The 18,656-nt window shown below is 50.6% G+C and overlaps 1 protein-coding gene across 2 annotated transcripts; it reads left to right on the top strand.

Moving 5' to 3' along the window:
• Nucleotides 1–1,103: 1,103 nt before the first annotated feature.
• LOC105496160 (cytochrome c oxidase subunit 4I2) lies at nt 1,104–10,361 on the top strand. 2 transcript variants are annotated; one of them, XM_071079543.1, is made up of 6 exons: nt 1,104–1,257; nt 2,307–2,388; nt 3,198–3,362; nt 6,498–6,629; nt 9,640–9,693; nt 10,113–10,239. In XM_071079543.1, the coding sequence occupies exons 2-5, from the start codon at nt 2,307–2,309 to the stop codon at nt 9,675–9,677; spliced, it is 417 nt and encodes a 138-aa protein (XP_070935644.1). In that variant the 5' UTR covers nt 1,104–1,257; the 3' UTR covers nt 9,678–9,693; nt 10,113–10,239. The 2 variants fall into 2 exon arrangements, with proteins under 2 accessions (XP_070935644.1, XP_011764591.1); XM_011766289.3 differs by lacking the exon at nt 9,640–9,693 and having other exon boundaries at nt 10,113–10,361.
• The last annotated feature ends 8,295 nt before the right edge of the window (nt 10,362–18,656 follow it).

Here is an 18,656-nt window from a genome sequence, read left to right as displayed (position 1 = left end):
TCGTTAGGGTATAGGAACCCTGATGGAAGGCATGGGGGCTGGGCATACCTCAGGGACCTAGAGCAGGGAGACCTGGAAAGCTCTTGTCTCCAGGCCACCGAGGGGACCCCCAGCCCTCGCCCATTCATCTGCCATCCATATACTGACAGTCCCGGGACACATTTACTGAACTCGTGCTCTGCTCCATTCGAACACATCGCTCCTTTTCTTAACTTTGGTTGCCTCCCACCTTCTTTTTATTTTATTTTATTTTGTTTATTTATTGAGACAGGGTCTCATTCTGTTGCCCAGGTTGGAGAGCAGTGGTGTGATCTCAGCTCACTGCAACCTCCACCTCCCACCCCAGCCTCCTGAGTAGCTGGGACTACACAGGTGTGCCACCACACCAGTTTAATCACCTTCTTTAAATAAAATCCAAGCTCCTTACCATGACCTACAGGTCCTTCTTGGTGGTCCAGCCCACCTCTCCCTCCATCCAGCCTCCCCTTTAACCATGACACTCTGGCCAAGATGACCTCTCTTCTTTTATTGTTGGTTTTGTTGTTGTTTTGAGATGGAGTTTTACTCTTGTTGCCCAGGCTGGAGTGCAATGGTGGGATCTCGGCTCACTGCAACCTCTGCCTCCCGGGTTTGAGCGATTCTCCTGCCTCAGCCTCCCGAGTAGCTGGGACTACAGGCGCATGCCACCACACCCGGCTAATTTTTGTATTTTTAGTAGAGATGGGGTTTTGCCACGTTGGCCAGGGTGGTCTCGAACTCCTGACCTTAGATGATCCGCCCGCCTCGGCCTCCCAAAGTGCTAGGATTACAGGCGTGAGCCACAACGCTTGGCCTAAAAGATGTTTCTGGAGTAGGAGGCTTTGGGCCTAGCTGAAAGGTTTGTGTCTTCAAAGGCCTGAAGAGAACATCCCAGGTGGGAGAAACAGCAAGGAGGGAACGTGTGGAGGAGGCAGGGAGACCCTGCTCTTGGGACTACTGTCTGCAGAGGGTCTCCAGAGGCAGGACCCCAGGGGTAGGGACACTGATGCAGGAGTCGCTCTGCAGTCCCTCCCCCCAAGCTGTGGGCCGGGGTGCCCCCAGGGACGCGGGCTGTGCGCTCCCACGCCCAGCCGAAGCAGGACGTTCCCACGCGGGGGCGGCCCTGAAAGGCTGTGGGGCGGGCCGGGGGCGGGCGCCCGCGCTCAGGTCCCTCCGCAGCGGGTTCTCAGTTGCTCTCTGGGCAGACCCAGGTCGCACTCCCGCTGCCGAGCCCGCGAGGTGAGTGAGTTGGCGGAGGACCCCGCAACCCAAGCCCGCGCGTCAGGGGCGCGGCTCGGTCTCCTGCCTTCGCCGCTGGGTCGCGCCCCGAGTGGTCCCTGTCTTAGAGGGTTGGGGGGCTTCATGCAGGTTAGAGTTGAGGGTTCCTGGGGAGTCCTCTGTCTGCATATGTATGCCATCTTTTTCCCCAAATACAGATTACACCCTCCCTCTCTGGATATGTGGAGCTCTCCCACCCACTAATCATAATCACTGGCCGGAGCTCCTCTTTTCTAGAAGTGCGGGCCGCCCCCTCCCACTTATCACCTGTAATGTGCCCCCTCCCTCACTCTATTTGTTGGGTGTCCCTCTCTCCCCCTAGATGTGGGATCCCCTTCTTTTCCCCAGATGTGTGTCTCCCTCCCTCTGACCCAGTTAAGTCCCTATCCTCTAAAGCCCCTCCCCACCCCCGTGGATGCCAAACCCTGAGTCTTCCCTGGGGGTGGGGGACTGGGCTTAGCCGGTCTGGCTGAGCCCAGTCCCCCACCCCCAACCAGATCCAGCAGAGCAGGGCTGTGTGCACGTAGGCGGCCAATTATGGGGGAAGAGGTGGGGGCCAGACGGTCTGTCTGTTCTGCCTGTGCTGGGCAGGGAAGAGAGCCTGGGGACCTGCTCCCTCTCAACCTGGACCCCCACCCAGCTTCCTCTGGGGAGCAAACAACTGAGCAGAGTTCTCTAGTCTGGCCAGACTGAGCTGGGGCTGGCACTAGAACCCAAGCCCTCAGCCTCAAACTCTTCAGACCCTGGCCCAAGACTTAGGCCTCCTCCCACTTCTCAGATGGTGAATTGAGGTCCCAAGAAGGGGCTCCAAAGGTCTAGGACCCCCATTGCCCCCCCTTCCCAGGGATATCAGACAAAATTAGAAGGGTCAAGGGCATGAGGGCGACCTTGAAACCCTGGGATCCCTACCACTACCATACCAGTGGAAAAGGGTTTCTCCGTCTGGCCCTAAGGTTTGGGGGCAGAGGGTGATGTGGGGGCAGAATTCATCTTTACCTTCATGCCCCCAGATGCTGCCCAAAGCTGCCTGGAGCTTGGTGCTGGGGAAAGGTGGACGTGGAAGACGAGGGATGCACAGCTCAGAAGGCACCGGTGAGACCTGGAGTCCTTCCTCCCAGCCTAACTCCAGAGATAGGGGCAGGGGTCCCCTCTGCCCCCTTTGCCCTTCCATGCCACCCTGGGCCTGTTCCTACCACACTTCCTATGATCCCACTCCTTGGTCCCAGGCCAAGTTTCTCCAGGAAATGGAGTCCGTGGGGTGAGCAGACAGTGGCCATCTCCATTCCAAGCTTCCTTAGGAGCCCGCCCCCAAGCCTCAGGTCCCTAGGTCTTTTGTCCTGAGGTGGAGGATGCTGACAGAACCTTGGACCCTGATTCCTCCTTTCCAGACCCCAGTTTGAATGCTAGTAAGAAGAGACCTAAAGCAGGAGAGACTTCAGCCAGATAGCAGAAGGGCCTTGCTGACCCATGGAGAATAACAAAGAAACATTTATTGAGCCCTTGCTAGTACCCCAAGCTATTATAAACCATTTTTTTTTTTTTGAGACAGAGTCTTGCTCTGTCGCCGAGGCTAGAGTGTTCAGTGGCGTGATCTCAGCTCACTGCAACCTCCGCCTCCTGGGTTCAAACGATTCTTCTGACTCAGCCTCCCGAGTAGTTGGGATTATAGGTGCCCACCACTGCGCCTGGCTAATTTTTGTATTTTTAGTAGAGGCGGGGTTTCACCATCTTGGCCAGGCTGGTCTCGAACTCCTGACCTTGCAATCCACCCGCCTCAGCCTCCCAAAGTGCTGGGATTACAGGCGTGAGCCACCAAGCCTGGCCACTTTCTTTATTAATATAGTTAGAGATAGGGTGTCCAAGGGGCAGCCTGGACTCAGCTCCCTCCATTGTGTCTGCAGCCCGTGGTGGGGGGAAGACGCCCCGCTACACCAACTGCTATGCCCAGCGCCACTACCCCATGCCAGAAGAGCCCTTCTGCACAGAACTCAACGCTGAGCAGCAGGCCCTGAAGGAGAAAGAGAAGGGAAGCTGGACCCTGCTGACCCACGCCGAAAAGGTGGCCCGTAGGTGTCAGGGTGGGGCTGGCTGGAGAGAGTGGGTTGGGGCCTAACTTTGGAAAGAAGGGCCTGTCAGGGATCAGAGGGCAGAGAGAGGCCCCCAAGACAGCCAGAAACCTCCAAACACCTGAGGGGTGAAGTTTATGCCTTTGTTCATTTCTTTATTCACTCACCTATTTGTGCATAGCCTGATGTTAGGCAATGCTGGGGACAAGAGGTGAATCACCTGGATAGTTCCTGTCCCCATGGTGCTCCCAGTCCCGTGGGGAAAACCAGTACAGACCCCAAAAATTGTAATACAGAATATGTGACTAGGGTGAGGTGTGTTCAAGGACTGTGAGATGAAATCTTGGTGGACCTCCCAGAGGAGGGCACATTCCAGCTGGCCTTTAAGGGTGAAGAGGAGGGCACTGCCAGGGAGTGGGAACTGCATGGGGAAGGGTGTCCAGAGCAGGAGACTGTGGAGGCTCCTGGAATTGAGTGATGTGGGAGAGATGGAACAGAGAGAGGCAGGTGAGGTGGTTGGGGAGGAGCCCTCTGACCCTGGGAGACTGGAGGGATGTGTGGTCCCTTGTCATGTCCACCAGAGCATCCCTGAGCTGACCCTTTGATATTTGGAGCACTTTATTCTCATTCCATGAATGGGAACACTCAGCCTGACTTCCAAGATTTCAAAGGATTCCTAGTGGGGAAAGGTTCATGCTTCTCAAATTCATTCATTCAGTCAACATCTTATTGAGCACCTACTGCAATACCATGCACTGGGAATGCAGCTGTGAGCCAGCCAGGCTCCCTTTCTGCCTGTGAGCTTGCATTTCCAGCCCTCTCTCAACACCTTTCCTCTCTCCCTCTCTCTCTCTCTGTCTCTCTTTCTCTCTCTCTCTCTCTCTCTCTCACACACACACACACACATATCTTGGTTTTCTCTTCATTTCAGAAATTGACACTCTTTATCTGAGCGTGGTGGCACATGCCTGTGGTCCCAGCTATTCAGGAGGCTGAGGCAGGAGGATCGCTTGAGCCCAGGGGAGTTGAGGCTGCAGTGAGCTGTGATTGTGCCACTGCATTGCACTCCAGCCTGGGTAACAAAGTGAGACCCTGTCTGGGGGAAAAAAGAAAAAAAAAGAGAGAGAGAGAGAAAAATAAATGACGGACATTCGCCAGGCAAGATGGTCATGAGCACCACCCCTAATATGTACTGCACGCTTACAGGTAGCAGGCACCGCTGTGGAGGTAGGTGCTCTCATTAGCTCACATTTGAGAGCCTCAACTCAGTGAAGTGCAGTCACTTGCAATGGTCGCACGGCTAGAGAGTGGTGGAGGCAAGATTTGAAACCACACAGACAGGCACCAGGGGTTTCACCCTTAGCTGCTATACCACATTAGCTACACTGAAGATTTGGTGGGATGCTTGGTGCATTGCAGTGTAGCCTCACAGATCAGTTAAACAACTTTTTTTTTCTTTTTTTTCTTTTGAGACAGGGTCTCTGTCACCCAGGCTGGAGTACAGTGGCCCCATGTCAGCTCACTGCAACCTCTGCCACTTGGGTTCAAGCGATCCTCCTGCTTTGGCCTCCTGCGTAGCTGAGACTACAGGCGGGCACCACCACACCTGGCTATTTTTTTTGTATTTTTTGTAGAGACAGGGTTTCACCATGTTGGCCAGACTGGTCTCGAACTCCTGATCTCATGATCCACCTGCCTCAGCCTAAAGTGCTGGGATTACAGGTGTGAGCTACCACGCCGGCTGTTTATTTATTTATTTATGTATTTATTTATTTATTTATATTTCTGTAGAGACAGAGCAGTCTCACTATGGTTGCTTAGGCTGCTCTTGAACTCCTGGGCTCAAGCAATTCTCCTGCCTCGGCCTCCCAAAGCACTGGGATTACAGGCATGAGCCATCATGCCAGGCCAAATGCCTTGAGTCTTGTCAGACCTCTTCCAGGGCAGGCGGGCATGAGATCACATACTCCAACCTCAGCAGCAGAGTGAGACTGTCTCAAAAAAGAAAAAAGAAACGGTCTCACCCTGTTGCCCTGGCTAAGACAGCACTGTATGAGATCCTTGCTCACTGTAGCCTCAAACTCCTAGGGTCAAGCAGTCCTTCTGCCTCAGCCTCTCGAGTGGCTGGGACCACAGGCACATGCCACTGTACCTGGCTAATTTTTTATTATTTATTTATTTATTTATTATTTATTTTTTTGAGATGGAGTCTTGCTCTGTCTCCCAGGCTGGAGTGCAGTGGTGCAATCTCGGCTCACTGCAAGCTCCGTCTCCCTGGTTCACGCCATTCTCCTGCCTCCGCCTCCCGAGGAGCTGGGATTACAGGTGCCTGCCACTATGCCCGGTTAATTTTTTGTATTTTTAGTAGAGACGGGTTTTCACCATGTTAGCCAGGATGGTCTCGATCTCCTGACCTTGTGATCCACGCGCCTCAGCCTTCCAAAGTGCTGAGATTACAGGCATGAGCCACCGCGCCCAGCCTTACCTGGCTAATTTTAAAATTTTTTGTAGGAACAGGATCTCGCTATATTGCCTAGGATTGTCTCGAACTCTTGGACTCAAGCAGTCCACCTGTCTTGGTCTCCCAAAATTCTGGGATTACAGGCATGAGCCACCATGCCTGGCCCCCTCCCTAATTCTGTTGAAATGAAATCCAGATTCTTCTCCATGGATTCTGACAAGGTCCTGTGTGAACCGGCTCTGGCCAGCCTCTCGTTTGCTAAATTCCCTCTCTTTTGCTCATTTCACTCCAGCCACAGTGGTCCTCACTTCACTCTTTTCCTACCCACTTCCTGCTTCTGGGTCTTTGCATTTCCTTCCGGTTTTCACCAATTTTCTCCCATTGATTTTTCAAGCCTCAGTTCCAATGTCACCTCCTCTGAGACACCTTCCCTGGCCACCCAACTGTTTGCCTGAAGCATTTGCCACGGTCTCCCCTCTTAACTCGACAAGGGCAGGGATTTTCATCTGGCTTACTCACTGCTGTCACCAGTTCTTGGTCATGCTGTGCATATAGTACATGCTCCGTAAGAATTTGCTGAATGAACAGCATCTGCTGCAGGGAGGCGGAAGCCAGGGATCACTTAGAGTGGATGCACCTGAGGCCCTTCCCCCCTCCCCCCCAATTGCCTCCAGTGTACCGGCTCCAGTTCAATGAGACCTTTGCGGAGATGAACCGTCGCTCCAATGAGTGGAAGACAGTGATGGGTTACGTCTTCTTCTTCTTTGGATTCGCAGCTCTGGTGATTTGGTGGCAGCGGGTCTACAGTGAGTAGCAACACCTCATCTAGATGCAATCCTGGGCCGTGACCTTGTGGTCACGGCCACCAGATGGTTTCTTAAAGGAACCATGCTGGCACTCATCTGAAGAGTTGAAAATGTCTGAAGAGGTGTAGTGTGAAGGGCAGAGCATGGCTGTCTAGGTTTGAATGTAGGAACTTTACCTCTCTGGGCCTCAGTTTCCTCATCTGTAAAATGGAAATAGTAATGTTCCATTTCAGGGTACTTAAGAGGATTTTAATGAGAGAGGGCTATAGGCCAGTGTTTGGCTCATAGTCATGAATGGTGTTGTAACTGATTGTTGTGTATGAACTATGTGTTTTTCGGTGTATATATATATATATATATACATACACGGAACCTCTGCCTCCACAGTTCAAGTGATTTCCCTGCCTCAGCCTCCCAAGTAGCTGGGACTACAGGAGTGTACCACCATGCCTGACTAATTTATATATTTTTAGTAGAGACAGGGTTCGCCATGTTCGCCAGGCTGGTCTCAAACTCCTGGCCTCAAGTGATCTGCCTGCTTGGAACTCCCAAAGTGCTAGGATTACAAGCATGAGCCACCACGCCTGGCCTATTTTTCAATATATTGCTTCAGCTACTGTAACAAAGAGTCCCCAACTTACAAGAGCTTAAATTAGATAATGGTTTATTCCTTTCTCACAACAAGGGCAGAGAAGCAATCCAGACAAATGTGGGGACTCCACAATGCAGGCTCCTTCTGTCTTGTTGCTCTGCATCCTTGACATGCAAGATGGCTGCTCCAGCTCCTGCCATCAAGCCTACATTCCAGCCAAGGAAAAAAGGGAAAGGGAGAATAGGCTCCTCTTTGAGGCCTAGAAGTTGCTCAAACCACTTCTCCTCACATGATATAGGCTGAGAAATGATCATGTGATCATCTGGCTACAAGGGAAGCTGGGAAATATAGTCTTTAGCTGGGTAGTCACATGTACAGCTGAGCTTTTATTACCTCTGAAGAGTGGTTCTCAAAAGTGTTCTCTGTGTACCAATAGCACCATCTAGGAACTTGCTAGAAATGCATATTCTCAGCTCCACTGGTCAGACACTCTGGGGGTAGACCCCAACCCCAACAATTTTTTTTTTTTTTTGAGAGAGAGTTTTGTAGTGGTGCGGTCTCGGCTCACTGTAACCTCCGCCTTCTGGTTTCAAGCGATTCTCCTGCCTCAGCCTACCAAGTAGCTGGGATTACAGGCGCCCGCCACCACGCCCAGCTAAGTTTTGTATTTTTAGTAGAGATGGGGTTTCACCATGTTGGCCAGACTGATCTCGAACTTCTGACCTTGTGATCCGCCTGTCTTGGCCTCCCAAAGTGCTGGGGTTATAGGCATGAGCCACCGTACCCAGTCTGACTCCAATAATTATTTAATTAAATTAATTTATTTATTTATTTGAGATGGAGTCTTGCTCTGTCACCCAGGCTAGAATGCAGTGGCGTGATCCTGGCTCACTGCAACCTCCGCCTCCTGGGTTCAAGCGATTCTTCTGCCTCAGCCTCCTGAGCAGCTGGGACTACAGGTGCATGCCACCACATCCAGCTAATTTTTATATTTTTAGTAGAGATGGGGTTTCACCATATTGGCCAGGCTGGTCTTGAACTCCTAACCTTGTGATCCACCCACTTTGGCCTACCAAAGTGCTGGGATTACAGGCGTGAGCCACCACATCGGCCCAGCAATTTTTATTTTAACTGCCCATCCCTCTGGTAGACCAGTGAAAGGCTCAGCACCTCCCATGCATCCTGGAAGGGCTAGTCTAGCCTAGTGCTTGGCACATAGTCGATGCTCATAAAGGTTGTTCCCTTCCTGCTCCGCTCCTGGGATAGAATGTACCAGGGATGGAGGTCAGGAAGGCTGAGTCAGCCTCAGGACCAGGTGGACCAGAAAGTAAGGTATGAGAGCTATTGGGAGCTCGGACCTCCAGGCCTTTCCTGTCCCCATCCACACATCAAGGTGCCTAAAATGCCTCTATGAGTGCTTTCAGCTTTTAGGTTAAGTATTGCCTCTCCCACCAGATTTTTTTCTTTTTTTTTTTTTTTTAAAAAAAAGACAGGGGTTTTTCTATGTTGCCCAGGATAGACTAGAATTCCTCAGTTTAAGTAATCCTCCCATCTTGGCCTCCTGAGTAACTGAGACCATAGGCACACGCCATTGCACCTGGCTCTCCCCATTTTTTTTTTTCTTCTTTTTTTTTTTTTTGAGATGGAGTCTCGCTCTGTGGCCCAGGCTGGAGTGCAGTGGCCGGATCTCAGCTCACTGCAAGCTCCGCCTCCCGGGTTTACGCCATTCTCCTGCCTCAGCCTCCCGAGTAACTGGGACTATAGGCGCTCGCCACCTCGCCCGGCTAGTTTTTTGTATATATATATATTTTTTTAGTAGAGACGGGGTTTCACTGTGTTAGCCAGGATGGTCTCGATCTCCTGACCTCGTGATCCGCCCGTCTCGGCCTCCCAAAGTGCTGGGATTACAGGCTTGAGCCACCGCGCCCGGCCTTTTTTATTTTTATTTTTTTTTTTATTTTTAGAAAGAGTCTTGCTTTGCCACCAAGGCTGGAGTATAGTGGCATGATCTTGGCTCAGTGCAACCTGTGCCTCCCAGACTAAACCAATTATCCTGCCTCAGCCTCCTGAGCAGCTGGGATACCGGGGATACACTACTACGCCCAGCTAATTTTTTGTATTTTTAGTAGAGACAGGGTTTGACTAGGCCAGGCTAGTCTCGAACTCCTGACCTCAAGTGATCTGCCCACCTCGGCCTGGGCGTGATTAAAGGCATGAGCCACCGCGCCCTGCTGCCTGTCCCCATATTTTTAAAGTGAACACTCTTACCTACTTCCTACTCTCAACCCCCTTAGAAAGTAAAAGGAATTATTTCATCCTTTACCCTGCCCAGCAAGTGGGAACAAACTCAGTAATTACATAATTATAGTAGATAACATGTATCAGGTGCTTAATATTTGTCTAACATTGTGCCAACAGCTTTGGAAATACTCAGTTCCCACAATCCTAGTGGATAGGACCTGCTTTTGACAGGTAAGGAAACTGAGGCTCAGAGAGGTGAAGTAACTTGTTGAAAGTCACAGGGCAAGGGAGTGGTGGAGCTGGGATTTGGATTCAGGCAGTCTTCAAATCAGTGCTCTTATTACCACAGGCCACAGAAGTAGGTAAGGCGACTGAGTTGGGAAGGACCTTGGCCTGGCTCCCACGGTCCTTGGAGTCTAAGGCAAAGCTGGGATCAGAACCGAGAGGTGCCTGGGGCGATGCTTTAGGAGAAAGTCTGGGGTGCTGGGCTAGACAGGGTGGAGGGAGTGCCTCAGTGCAGGATACCCCAACCCCGGAGTAACTTGTACCGTCAGCCTTGGGAGTAGCTGGGAGGCTACAGGGTGGCTGGAGACCCTGGCTGGTGGAGGAAGACTGGCCGGATCCTGAGCTCCCCCATGCACTCCCTGCAGTGTTTCCTCCAAAGCCCATCACCTTGACGGACGAATGGAAAGCCAAGCAGCTGCAGCGCATGCTGGACATGAAGGTCAATCCTGTGCAGGGCCTGGCCTCCCGCTGGGACTATGAGAAGAAGCAGTGGAAGAAGTGACTTGCATCCCCAGCTGTCTCCCTGCGGCTCCACCCTGGCTGGGAGCCTCTGCCAGCACCTCCCCTCCCCTCCCCTGCCCTTAACCCCAATAAAGCTGATTGGTTCTCTTCTGCCTCTCACCTCCACTTCAGACTTTACTTGGCATCTAAAATTAAGCATTTTACCAGGCAAAGTGCAAGAAGGGCTCAGAACTCATCTGGTCAGTGAGGGCTTCCTGGAGGAGTGGGGGCTAGAGCCAGGGCTTAGGTGGGATTAGGAAAGGCAAGAAGAAGGGAAGGCATCGGGGTGGAGCAAGTGGCTTAATCAAAGGTGAGGACACTCTTTTGTTCAGCTAATTAACAAATACTTGGCCGGGCATGATGGCTCACACCTGTAATCCCAGCACTTTGGGAGGCCAAGGAGGGCGGATCACTTGAGGTCAGGAGTTCAAGACCAGCCTGGCCAATATGGTGAAACCCCGTCTCTACTAAAAAATATAAAAATTAGCCTGATGTGGTGGTGCATGCCTGTAGTCCCAGCTGGTCAGGAGCCTGAAGCAGGAGAATCGCTTGAACTCAGGAGGCAGAGGTTGCAGTGAGCCGAGGTCATACCATTGCACTACAGCCTGGGCGACAGAGAGAGACTCCATCTCAAAAAACAAAACAAAAAACAAATACTGAGCACCTACTATGTTCCAGGTTCTAATCCAGGCCCTGGGGATGCAGCAGTGAACAAGCAGGCAAAGACCTTGGCCTCACGGAGGAGACATTCCTCTATGCGGGGAGATAGAAAAATGAAAAAATAATGCAATAACTTGTAGGTTACATGGTAATAAGTGCCATGAAGAAACACAACAAAGCAGCATGAGGGGACAGGATAAAGGGGATTGGGGGTTGGTAGTGAAGGCCTTTAGGAAGAAGTGGTATTTCATTTCTTTTTTTTTTTGGTAGGGTCTCATTCTGTCACCCAGGCTGGAGTGCAGTGGCATGATCATGGCTCACTGCATCCTTGAATTCTCGAGCTCATGTGATACTCCCACCTCAGCCTCCCAAGTAGTGGTACAGGTATACATCACCATGTCCAGCTAATTTTTTTTTTTTTTTTTTTTGAGACAGAGTTTCACTCTTGTTGCCCAGGCTGGAGTGCAATCTCAGCTCACCGCAACTTCTGCCTCCCAGGTTCAGCCGATTCTCCTGCCTGCCTCAGCCTCGCTGGTAGCTGGGATTACAAGCATGTGCCACCATGCCCAGCTAATTTTGTATTTTTAGTAGAGACGGAGTTTCTCCATGTTGGTCAGGGTGGTCTTGAACTCCCGACCTCAGGTGATCCACCTCCCTTGGCCTCCCACAGTGCTGGGATTACAGGCGTGAGCCACCGCACGTGGTCATTGGTATTTTATTTTATTTTATTTTATTTTATTTTATTTTATTTTTTGGAGATGGAGTCTCGCTCTGTCCCCCAGGCTGGAGTGCAGTGGCACAATCTCTGCTCACTGCAAGCTCAGCCCCCTGGGTTCACGCCATTCTCCTGCCTCAGCCTCCCGAGTAGCTGCAACTACAGGCGTCTGCCCCCATGCCCAGCTAATTTTTTCTATTTTTAGTAGAGACAGGGTTTCACCATGCTGGCCAGGCTCGTCTCAAACTCCTGACCTCATGATCTGCCCACCTTGGCCTCCCAAAGTGCTGGGATTACAGGCATGAGCCACCACGCTCGGCTTTTTTTGGTAGAGACAGGGCTCCGCTATGTTGTCCAGGATGGTCTCGAACTGGCCTCAAGTGATCCTCCTGCCTCAGCCTCTCAAAGTGCTGGGGGATTTTATTCTAAGTGTGATGGGAAGTTGTGTCCATTTGGGTTCTTTGAGAAGCAAATGCCAAGAAGGAATTAACCATGTGAAGAGATTTACTGTGGTAATGCCTGTGAGAGATAAAGGAGAGAGGAAGCAGGAGTAGGTTGGGAGAATCTTCAGACTGCGGTGCAGATCTGACACCTGTGGAAGAAGAGAAGGGAAGAAAGGAGAATTGCATAGGAACAGCCTCAGACTTCAGGGCCTCTGGATCATTCTGAGTCCCATCAGGAGATAAAAACCACAAAGCAATTTAAACAGGGGTTGTTTAATATGAAAACATTATTAATCTTACCCAGGAGAGTAACCATAAAGATGCAAAAGCCGGCTGCGGTGGCTCACCCTGTAATCCCAGCACTTTGGGAGGCTGAGGTGGGCAAATCACCTGAGATCAGGAGTTGAAGACCAACCTGGCCAACATGGAAACCCCATCTCTACTAAAAATACAAAAATTAGCCAGGCGTGCTGGTGCACGCTTGTAATCCCAGCTACTGTGGAGGCTGAGGCAGGAGAATCGCTTGAACCTGGGAGGTGGAGGTTGCAGTGAGCCAAGATCACGACATTGCACTCCAGCGTGGGCAACAAGAAGGAGACTCCGTCTCAAAAAAAAAAAAAAAAAAGAGACCTTTAAAAGATATCCAAGGAGAGTCCCCAAGGAAAGATAAACTTGGAAGGGGGTGCCCTCCCCAAGTGAGGTTCAGACCTCACTGGAGAAGGTGTGGTTGGTTGCAGCCCACTGGATGGCGAGAAGTTGGGTGGGTTGCCTACGGCCAGAGCTGGTCCACAGTTCCCTGGGTAAGCAGGAATAACCCTCAGAGGGCTAAGGGAGCTAAGACTGGTGGGCGGGTGGAATTGGGGCACATTTGCAGTTGTGAGGCCTAAAGCTTGAGGTGTCTGCATCAGGAGGTTTGCTGGAAGATGGTCCCCAGGCCTGAGGGCTGCAGTGTTGCTATAGGCTATGCACACTGGGCTCATGGCTGGGACAGATCACCACTAAATGTCCTCACACACACTGCTAAGCAACCAAAAAACAGGAGCAAGAACAGCGCGCACACAGAAACCTCCTCTCCTGAAAGTCGCTTCTAGCACTGACTACTTGCAAAGCTCAGCATCTCACTATAAAGGAGTTCAGTTCATCTCCATTGTGCAGAGTGGAGTGAATTTGGAGCTGAGCGGTAATACATTGATAACTGGCCCAGCATCTTTCAGAAAGTCTTGGCTAGGCCAGTGGGAAGTCCCAGAGCAAGGAATGCCCACTAGTGGAGTCCTGTATTGGGCAAAATTAATGCATCCCTAGTGTATTAGTCAGGGTTCTCTAGAGGGATAGGACTAATAGGATAGACATATATATGAAAGGGAGTTCATTAAGGAGAACTGACTCACACGATCACAAGGGGAAGGAAGTTCCACAATAGGCCATCTGCAAGCTGAGGAGAAGCCAGCCTTAGTCCCAAAACCTCAAAAGGAGGGAAGACAATAGTGCAGCCTTTAGTCTGTGGCTGAAGGCCTGAGAGCCCCTGGCAAAATCACTGGTGTAAGTCTAAGATTCCAAAAGCTGAAGAACAAACTTGGAGTCTGATGTTCGAGGGCAGGAAGCACCCAGCACGGAAGAAAGATGAGGCCAGAAGACTCAGCCAGTCTAGTATTTCCACGTTTTTCTGTCTTATTTATTTATTTATTTGAGTTGGAGTTGCTCTCTGTCTCCCAGGCTGGAGTGCAGTGGTGTTAGCTCACTGCAACCTCTGCCCCCCAGGTTCAAGCAATTCTCCTGTCTCAGCTTCCTGAGTAGCTAGGATTACAGGTATGGGCCACCACGCCTGGCTAAGTTTTGTGTTTTTAATAGAGATGGAGTTTCACCATGCTGGCCAGGCTGGTCTTGAACTCCTGACCTAGGGTGATCTGCCCATCTTGGCCTCCTAAAGCCACCACACCTGGCCCCTCTGTCTACTTTCTTTCTTTCTTTTTTTTTTTGAGATGGAGTCTCGGTCTGTTGCCCAGGCTGGAGTGCAGTGGCACCATCTCGGCTCGCTGCAAGCTCCGTCCCCCGGGTTCATGCCATTCTCCTGCCTCAGCCTCCTGAGTAGCTGGGACTACAGGCGCCCGCACCATGCCCAGCTAACTTTTTTGTATTTTTTAGGCGAGACGGGGTTTCACCGTGTTAGCTAGCATGGTCTCGATCTCCTGACTTCGTGATCCGCCTGCCTCGGCCTCCCAAAGTGCTGGGATTACAGGCATGAGCCACTGCGCCCAGCCCCCTCTGTCTACTTTTAACCTAGCTGTGCTGGCAGCTGATTAGATGGTACCCACCCAGCTTGAGGGTGAGTCTGCTTCTCCCAGTCCACTGACTCAAACGTTAATCTCCTTTGGCAACACCCTCGAAGACACACCCAGGAACAATACTTTGCATCCTTTAATCCAATCAAGTTGACACTCAGTGTTAACCATCACACCTAGTAACCCCATTGTGCTCAGTCCCTGGTTGGGAGCGGCCCAGAAAGATCATGGCCTCGGCATGAACACTACAGCAGGTCTGAAAGTGTGGCAGCTGGAGGTGGTCACACATCTACCCTCTTCATAGCAGGTTCTCTTGAAGAGTCTGAGTAGCACATCTCCATAGATACCCTAGGTGCCAAGGGAAGAATTTAGTAGAGCAGTTGTGACAAGTCATTCAACCAACAAACATTTATTGTGCATTTTAACTTAATGACTTTATTTGTTTGTTTATTTATTTATTTATTTTGAGATGGAGTTTCTCTCTTGTTGCCCAGGCTAGAGTGCAATGGCACCATCTCCGCTCACTGCAAGTTCTGCCCCTCGGGTTCAAGCAGTGCTCCTGCCTCAGCTTCCTGAGTAGCTGGGATTACAGGTGCTCACCACCACACCTGACTAATTTTTTGTATGTTTAGTAGAGACAGGATTTCACTATGTTGACCAGGCTGGTCTTGAACTCCTGACCTCATGATCCACCTGCCTCAGCCTCCCAAAGTGCTGGGATTACAGGCGTGAGCCACCGTGCCTGGCTTAGTCACCTCTTTTAAAAGGTCTTATCTCCAAATGCAGTCCCATTCTGAGGTGCTGGGGGTTAAAAGATCCACATATGAATTTGGAGGAGATACAATTGAGACCTTAATAGTTGGGCTCAGGGCTGGGCATGGTGGCTCACGCTTGTACTCCCAGGACTTGGGAGGCTGAGGGGGGCAGATCACTTGAGGCCAGGAGTTCGAGACCAGCCCGGCCAACATGGAGAAACCCTGTCTCTACTAAAAATACAAAAATTAGCTGGATGTGTTGGTGCACGCTTGTAATCCCAGCTACTTGGGAGGCTGAGACACAAGAGTCAGTTGAACCAGGAAGTGAATGTTGCAGTAAGCAGAGATTGTGCCACTCCACTCCAGCCTGAGCAACAGAGCAAGACTCTGTTTCAGAAAAAAAAAATGTTGGACTGAGGTTTATTCTGGTGTCTCTTTGTTCTGGGACCAGTGGACATCTAGGGCATGTTCTTCTCATGGCAGAAGTCTGAGACTTTGGCAGGGCAGAGGAATGGGTGGGAACACTCTTAAAGTCCAGGCCCAAAACAAGCACACACAAAACTGCACCACATTCCACTGGCCAAGGTGTTCCAATTATGATTGCTGCATTAGAAACCAGCCTGAAACTGAGTGGCATAAAACAACTACTTTATTAGGCTCAGAGACTCTGTGGGTCAGGGATTCGGGTCAGGTGTGGTGGAAACCACTTGCCTCTGCTCCAGAACATCTGGGGCCTCAGCTGGAAACATTCAAGGGCTGTGGCCAGGATTGGCTGGAGGTGTTTTCACTCATATATGTAGTGCTTGATGCTGGGACCACAGTTGGACCTGAGATCAACTGGAACACCACTCTGTGGCCTCCCTCCATGGTCCATCTGTGTGGACTAGTTTATTCTCCCTTAAAACATGGTGGCTAGAGGCCAGGCGTGGTGGCTCACGCCTGGAATCCCAGCACTTTGAGGAGGCCAGGTAGCCAGATCATGAGGTCAATAGATGGAGACCATCCTGGCCAACACGGTGAAACCCCATCTCTACTAAAAACACAAACATTAGCTGGGCATGGTGGCAAGCACTTGTAGTCCCAGCTACTTGGGAGGCCGAGGCAGGAGAATCGCTTGAACCCGAGAGGCTGAGGTTACAGTGAGTCGAGATTACACCACTGCACTCCAGCCTGGAGACCCAGCAAGACTCTGTCTCCAAAACAAAAATAAAAATACAGTGGCTGGGTCCCAAGAGAGCGGTGGGGAAGTGCTTTGTCTTTTTTTTTTTTTTCTTTTTGAGACAGAGTCTTGCTCTGTCGCCCAGGCTGGAGTGCAATGGCGCGATCTCGGCTCACTGCAACCTCTGCCTCCTGGGTTCAAGCGATTCTTGTGCCTCAGCCACTCAAGTGGCTGGGATTAGAGGTGTGCGCCAGCATACCCAGCTTTTTTGTGTGTATTTTTAGTAGAGATGGGGCTTCACCATATTGACCAGGCTGGTCTCGAACTCCTGACCTCAGGTGATCTGCCCGCCTTGCTCTCCCAAAGTGCTGGGATTACAGATGTGAACCACCACGCCTGGCCTGCATGGTCTTTTTATGATTCAGCTTCAGAAGACAAAAAGCATCACTTCTGCTGGAGCCCAATGGTCAAGTCACTACCAAAGGTACACCCAGGTTCAAGAGGGAGAGGACATGGACTCCACCACTCAGTGGGAGGTCATTGTAAAATGTGGGGTGCATGTGAGAGGGGAAATTTCTTCTTTTTTTCTTTTAAATTTTATTTTACTTTAAGTTCCAGGATACATGTGCAAAATGTGCAGGTTTGTTACATAGGTAAACGTGTGCCCCGGTGGTTTGTTGTACCTATCAACTCATCACCTAGGTATTAAGCCCCACATGCATTAGCTATTTGTCCTAATGCTCTCCCTCCCCTCACCCCCACAGACCCCGGTGTATGTTGTTCCCTCCCTGTGTCCATGTGTTCTCACTGTTCAGCTCCCACTTATGAGTGAGAACATGTGATGTTTGGTTTTCTGTTCCTGTGTTAGTTTGCTGAGGATGATAGCTTCCAGCTTCATCCATGTTCCCACAAAGGATATGATCTCATTCCTCTCTTTTTGAGACCAAGTCTCACTCTGTCACCCAGGCTGGAGTGCAGTGGAACGATCCTAGCTCACCGCAGACTCAAATTCCTGGGCTCAAGCAATCCTCCCGCCTCAGCCTCCCAAAGTGCTGGGATTACAGGCATGAGCCAAGAGGCATCTGGCCAAGAAGGAAAATTTTTGAGATCATTTTTCGAAAATACAGTCTACCACCCAAGGTCAAGCCCAATGTTGATGGAGAGAGAAATATCCTACAGCCAGGGTGTGCATGGAGGCATGAGGAGAGAAGGCAGAATTGTGAGCAGATAATAAAATATTCTACGGATGTGGAGAAACGACCAACACAAAATCAAGTTGAAGGCCAGGTATGGTGGCTCACACCTGAAGTCCCAACACTTTTGGAGGTTGAGGCAGGAGGATAGCTTGAGGTCAGGAGTTTGAGATTAGCCTGGGCAACATAATGAGACCTGTCTCATTATGGTTTTTTTGTTTTGTTTTGTTTTGTTTGAGACGGAGTCTTGCTCTGTAGCCCAGGCTGGAATTCAGTGGCGCAATCAGCTCACTGACGCTTCTGCCTCCTGGGTTGAAGCGATTCTCCTGCCTCAGCCTCCTGAATAGCTGAGATTACAGGTGTGTGCCACCACACCCGGGTAATTTTTGTATTTATAGTAGAGACAGGGTTTCACCATGTTGGCTAGGATGGTCTCCATCTCTTGACCTTATAATCCCCCCTCCTTGTTCTCCCAAAGTGCTGGGATTACAGGCATGAGCCGCTACGCCTGGCCATGTCTCAGGTCTTAAGATCCCTAGCTGGTCAGCCATCCTTCCACTTCTCAGAGTTTTCTTTTCTTTTTTCTTTCTTTCTTTCTTTTTTTTTTTTTTTGAGATGGAGTCTCACTCTGTCGCCCAGACTGGAGTGCAATGGCATGATCTCGGCTCACTGCAACCTCTACCTCCTGGGTTCAAGCAATTCTCGTGCCTCAGCCTCCTGAGCAGCTGGGATCACAGGCATGAGCCACCATGCCTGGGTAATTTTTGTATTTTTGGTAGATACAGTTTTTGTCATGTTGGGCAGGGTGGTCTCAAACTCCTGGCCTCAAGTGATCCATCTGCTTCAGCCTCCCAAAGTGCTGGGATTACAGGCATGAGCCACGGCGCCCAGCCTGAGTTTTCTTATTCTTATTTTATATACAGTGTCAAAGGTTCTTAGTTTTACTTAGCAGAAGAAATAGGGAAAAGTACATCTGCTCCATCTTCCTAGATGTGGAAGTCCTGTGGTTCATCCTACTATATATTACAATCTCTTTTAATATATAATCTCTCTGTTTCTCCCTACCCCTCCTTCCCCTTCCGTTTCATTTGTTGAAAAAAATGGAGTCATTTGTCCCGAGGATTTCCCCCAGTCTGTATTTTGGTAATTGCAATCCCGTGTGTCACTTATTATGCCCCTCTGTCCCCTGTGTTTTCTATAAACG

This window comes from Macaca nemestrina, chromosome 15 (genome assembly GCF_043159975.1).
Source record: "Macaca nemestrina isolate mMacNem1 chromosome 15, mMacNem.hap1, whole genome shotgun sequence".
NCBI classification, from domain to species: domain Eukaryota; kingdom Metazoa; phylum Chordata; class Mammalia; order Primates; family Cercopithecidae; genus Macaca; species Macaca nemestrina.
Note: the sequence above shows the minus strand (reverse complement) of the source record. Positions and strands in the feature narration are given on the sequence as shown.

Excerpts from the sequence above, each read along its gene's own strand:
- LOC105496160 (XM_011766289.3), top strand. The coding sequence starts at position 2,307 with ATGCTGCCCAAAGCTGCCTGGAGCTTGGTGCTGGGGAAAGGTGGACGT. Across the intron at positions 3,363-6,497 it reads CCACGCCGAAAAGGTGGCCC|TGTACCGGCTCCAGTTCAAT; the intron begins GTAGGTGTCAGG and ends AATTGCCTCCAG. Across the intron at positions 6,630-10,112 it reads TTGGTGGCAGCGGGTCTACA|TGTTTCCTCCAAAGCCCATC; the intron begins GTGAGTAGCAAC and ends CACTCCCTGCAG.